Raw genomic sequence first — 5231 nt, forward strand, 5'->3', positions numbered from 1 at the left:
TTTTAGAACCAAGAAAGTAAAAAATGAATATATAGAGATATGAAATGAATCAATTCTGTTTTAGTAAATTGTCTACCTTGTAACATGGACAGTGTCCTTTAGTGCACACATGAGTAATTCAGCTTTAGAAGGTTCGAGAAGATCGTAGCCATGACATTCCCCTCCGGCATATTTTGACACTAGCGTCACACCCTTTGCCTCCATCGCCTTCTCGAATTCCTTCTGCCGGTCAATCAACGGATCGCCGCCGCAGCTCGTCGTCGTCACATTCCACCCTCTCTCCTTAAACAAACCTAAGCTCTGCGCCACCTTTCCCTTCATTGGATTACAGTACTCGTGGTCTCTATCAGCACCGGCCGGTAGCGACAACTCCCACATCAGATCCGTGGCCACAATCGGAAGAATCTTGTTATCGGCCAGCATCATCTCTGATGTCGTCCTCTCTACCCCGCCGAAGAAGGGCTGGTGTAGGATCAACCTGTTGATGAATGAAAGAAAAATAAATATAAAAATATTTCACATCAACAGAAAATAGAACTGAAATCACTATATAAATCTCATGAGCAGTCTTCCTATCATTATTTGGTTTTATGATGAAACCTGATACTTTATGATGCTACCAGATCAGGTCACTCTGACTATAGATCTAATTTAACTGAAACTAGAAAACGACTAAGATTTAAATTTGGGTCAAATCATTGGAAGGTTGGTCCAACCCAGTTAGAAAAAAGTCTAGTCTCTTCAAAGTTCAAGTTGAAGGATTTTGGAGAGAGTATTGACAAATGGAAAAAAAAAAAAAATACTCCCTCCTTTTGTATGGTAAATGAATATAAATTTAAACAATGTGCCACAAATTATTTGAATCTAAGACCTTTGGCTCTCTACCGTTTGACAAATTCACACACTCAAAATACTCCTCATTCCCATAAAAATAGACAGTCTTTTATTTTATTTTTTTTATTTTGTCCCATAGAAAATAGTTCATTTTTATTTTTGATAACTTTTTTCCTTTCTAATGAAATAAGCCACATTCTCCGGTGACAATACTCCAATCACTTTTTCTTTCTATGTCTCTCGTGCATACTAATTGTATATTAAAATTCATGTTATCTCAATAATATTTATTTGTATGGTACAACGAGAGTATAATAATATCTCATATGAGTATAAAGATAGATCTAAAATCAGTATATATATATAGATTTGTATTACAAACCCTTTGATCTCGAGCGGCTTGAGATCGTCCCCACACTCGGCCGCGCGCAGGCCGACATGGAGGGCAATGTTCGCGCCCGCGTCCGTGCCCATGACGTAGCAGCTGGAGCGGTCAGCGTAGTTGACGATCCACTCATCGGTGGTGGTCTTGGCCCACGAGAGGGCCTGCATGCAGTCGTCGTAGGCGGCCGGGAGGCGGTGCTCGGGTGCTAGCCGGTACTCGACCGATGCAACGAGGGCCGGGGTGGACAGGGCGAGCGTGGAGCAGAAGAGGTGGCACACGGCAGAGGCAGCGCTGAGGATGATGAAGCCGCCTCCGTGGGCGTAGATTATGAGAGGCAGCAATGTGGGCCCCGTGGTGGCGGGGTCGAGGGTTGTTCGAGGGAGGAAGAGGCGGAGGGAGGTGTTGGTGGATGGGTTCAGTGGGACGTCCTTGGTTAGGACCGGGGCAGGGGAGTTGGTGTCGGATAACGGTGGAGTTTTGGGCATGTCGATGGTTCGGGTAACAGAGCCGTCCGGGTTGCGGCTGAAGCCCAGGCCGCTGAGGGTGTCGTTGGACATGTCTTTTGAATTTAATTTTCTTGATTTTTTGTCTTTTGGAATATAAATGTGGAAGATCCTATGTTTAGTGATGAGAGCAAATGAGATCCGATTTGTATTGCTCTTAATTTGTTGGGTCACAAGATTTAAACATGCTGTTACTGTATATGAGAATTTGTAGTCTTAGATTGAAGTATAAAAGGCTCACTTTCGTTCAAAAAGGAGCAACCAAAATAAGTCATTTTTTGTTTAATAAATGACTTTGTGTCCAAGCTTGGCCCGTAGCTTAATTAATACCATGTGTTCAGTAGTTATATTCCAGTTATCATGAGTCTTTAGTATTGGGATTTACTAATGAATTCTACTGCCAAAATCTTATATACTCTCTATCCACGAACTTTTCATTCGTCTGTCAAAATTAGTCATACTCCCTCCGCTTCCCTATTAATTGACACGGGTTGACTTGACACAAATTTTATAAAATGTAGTGGAAAATGGGTGAAAAAAGTTAGTGGAATTTGAGTCCTACTTTTTTATATTGATTTTATATTAAAATGTGAATAAAACAAGTTAGTGGAATGTGAAATCTGTTATCAAAAGTAATCAAAAGTAAGGATGTCAATTAATTGGGGAGGGACGGAAAAAGAAATTGGTGTCAATTGATGGGGACGAAGGGATTACTGAAAATGAAAATTTACTCTAAGGCTACTTATTTTTTAATCTTTCTTTTCTATTTTATTCATATTCTCTACTCTGTCTCTTAGGAGTATTTTATACACTTTAAATCTTATATTTTACCACTTTTGCATTAAAATACGTGTTTAAAACACGTGTTGGTCGCCAATGTGACAATATTTAGGGTGTGCAACTCTCATTAGAGTACTCGAATCTCCATTTGAGACATTAACCAATCTACTTTGCTTCAAAGACTTCACATCGAACATTCTATATTATGCGAAGAACATTGTACTCCCTCCGCCCCACTTAAAATGCAATATTTGGGAATTGACACGAGATTTTATGTAGTGTTGTTGTGTGAGTAAATGAAGAGAGGGTAAAGTAAGAGAGATGAAAAGGTAGAGATAGAGTTATTTCCATTTTAGGAAACGTTTCATTTTTAATGGGACAACCAAAAAAGAAAAACGTTTCATTTTTAATGGGATAGAGCGAGTATAAGGTTTATATGAAAAGAAAATATGATGATCATCTCTTTCTCTGTATTTATTAATTACAACAGTGAGATGAGGTCAGATGAGTTTAGGGAATTTAATTACAAGTGGAGATGCAACGCCATTATTTGAATGGGAGAAAAGTAGGTGAAGACACGGAATAGTATTGACTGCTTCCACAATGTGAATTGGGGAAAGGAAACTTCATAGATGATCCAACTTGGAACATGTTCAAACACTATTCTATTTGAGTCAATTTTGGAGATCCCTCACCCCTCCCACCAATTCTTCCTTCAGCTTTTACTTTGTCTATTTTTTTTGTAATTAAAGGAAAAAAAATTTAACACTAATACATTCAATTAATGTAAATATTAATTTTTCTGAATTTATACCAATAAAAAAGTACAGATGACAGTTATTCCCGTTAATATATTTCCTTTAACGCAACAGAGTTGTTTCTTTTATTCTTGAGAATTTTGTTAACTCTTCGATATAAGAAGGAAAGAAAACCCCTTCTCTTAATTGGAAACCCTAAGCTATATATAATCCATCGCCATCTTCATCACAATCACTTGCCCTTTTCCTTCAATACAATTGCTTCTTTCTTCAAGTTTGTTGGCAATGTTAGGAGAGGAAGAGGCATTGAATTCATACGGAGATGGAATTGCATGGGTTAGGTCATCGATGATCGGAAGAGGGAGTTTTGGGCGTGTTTATCTTGCAACTCTGCGAAACCCCTCTTCCAAATGGAGCTCTCTGCCGCCGGTGATGGCCGTCAAATCTGCGGAGGTTTCCTCCTCTGCTTCGCTTCAGAAGGAGAGGGAAGTTTACTCCAATCTGCGGAGGAATCCTTACATAATTCAGTGCTACGGCGATGAGATTACAATCGGCAGCAGCGGCACCATGGCCTTCAATTTGATGCTCGAGTACGGCTCCGGTGGAACCTTAGCCCGCAGGATTAAGGAGTCCGGCGGGAATGGATTGGGTGAATTGGAGGCGAAGCTTCACACGAGGTCTATTCTGAGAGGATTGAGACACATTCACGAGCTTGGATTTGTGCATTGCGATTTGAAGCCTCATAACATTCTGCTCCTTCCAATCAGGGGCAAGGGTTTAGGAATTAGGGCCAAAATTGGGGATTTAGGGCTGGCGAGGAAGGTTAGCATTAGCAAGAAGAGGAAATTGGGGGTTTGTTGTTGGGAAGGAACTCCGATGTATTTGTCTCCTGAGGCGGTCATAGATCACGTGCAGGAGGCTCCGTCTGATGTCTGGGCGGTTGGCTGTATCGTGCACGAGATGCTGACCGGTCATCATCTCCAGGTAACTCCAGCAGCAACAACTTTGCAAGCATATTAACCAAACACTTGGTGATTTAAAAGGAGTGAAGATTTTCTTTTGGATAAAGTTGATAACCATCTTCAAATAATTGTGTTGAGTAGGATTAGTCTCCACCGATCTCGACACATTATTCACAGCAAGCATGATATATTAGTAACCATAAGAACTAGGAAAAGGTCACATGAAGTCAATGCCCCACACATCAAATGATTCTACATTGATAATTTTAGTCCTAAGCATTTCTTTCTTCTTGTAAATATATCCAATTCATAGATATTCATTGCAATGGAGAACAGAGTCTTGGCAGTCACTATCGATGGTTGGTCAAATTTTAATGATTTTCATGGTCTTCTATCTTGCTCCACGACATGCACATCCCCAACACAAGGTATCCCGTCAACCGCAGCAAGCCTGAGCAATCCACCCTCGCAGACCGAGCCCAACAACGCACAATCCTTGGCCCAAACAAGGCCTAGGCATGCGATCTCAAGCCCAATCCCGGTGGAACGATTTTGGTCACAAAATAAAAACATATCCAAATCAAATCTTGCTCTATCGGAAGAATTGATATGAATGTGCAATCCTAGCACCGCTGGACACTGATTAATACTGCCCAATATATCTGAATTCATGGGTTACGGAAACCTCGCACCTATTGATAAGTTAAAGTAGTGCATAGCCAGTATCTTAAATTCAATGTTAAATACATTAATTAAGATACAATAACTACTGAGACCTTGTTTTCCATTATATAACAAGAAAGACTTATCTCAATCTTAGCTCCGTTCATTGATATGCCATATTAGTATTAATTTATTAAAGGTGAGAAAACTTGCAGACGGACACTGCAACTTTCCACAATAAGTAGCTAAAGCCTATTCAGGTTGTGAAGTTCAACTTCTCTTCTACAAAGAACTGTGTTGTGAACATTGTCCACAACTAGTCTACTATGCAAAATAATTAACATAA

The 5231-nt window shown here is 40.0% G+C and overlaps 2 protein-coding genes across 2 annotated transcripts; one reads left to right on the plus strand and one right to left on the minus strand.

The window, feature by feature from the left end:
* Positions 1 to 1778, minus strand: LOC125203634 (carboxylesterase 1-like). The gene is made up of 2 exons (XM_048102026.1): positions 1217 to 1778; positions 1 to 478 (listed from the first exon to the last, which is right to left on the minus strand). Exons 1-2 carry the CDS (start codon positions 1774 to 1776, stop codon positions 73 to 75), a joined length of 966 nt encoding a protein of 321 aa, XP_047957983.1. The 5' UTR covers positions 1777 to 1778; the 3' UTR covers positions 1 to 72.
* Positions 1779 to 3408: 1630 nt separating this feature from the next.
* On the plus strand, positions 3409 to 4280 carry LOC125206105 (mitogen-activated protein kinase kinase kinase 20-like). Its single transcript, XM_048105408.1, has one exon. It carries the CDS (start codon positions 3546 to 3548, stop codon positions 4278 to 4280), a length of 735 nt encoding a protein of 244 aa, XP_047961365.1. The 5' UTR covers positions 3409 to 3545.
* The last annotated feature ends 951 nt before the right edge of the window (positions 4281 to 5231 follow it).

This window comes from Salvia hispanica, chromosome 2 (assembly GCF_023119035.1).
Source record: "Salvia hispanica cultivar TCC Black 2014 chromosome 2, UniMelb_Shisp_WGS_1.0, whole genome shotgun sequence".
Taxonomy (NCBI): domain Eukaryota; kingdom Viridiplantae; phylum Streptophyta; class Magnoliopsida; order Lamiales; family Lamiaceae; genus Salvia; species Salvia hispanica.

Excerpts from the sequence above, each read along its gene's own strand:
- LOC125203634 (XM_048102026.1), bottom strand. The coding sequence starts at position 1,776 with ATGTCCAACGACACCCTCAGCGGCCTGGGCTTCAGCCGCAACCCGGAC. Across the intron at positions 479-1,216 it reads AAGCCGCTCGAGATCAAAGG|GTTGATCCTACACCAGCCCT; the intron begins GTTTGTAATACA and ends ATTCATCAACAG.
- LOC125206105 (XM_048105408.1), top strand. The coding sequence starts at position 3,546 with ATGTTAGGAGAGGAAGAGGCATTGAATTCATACGGAGATGGAATTGCA.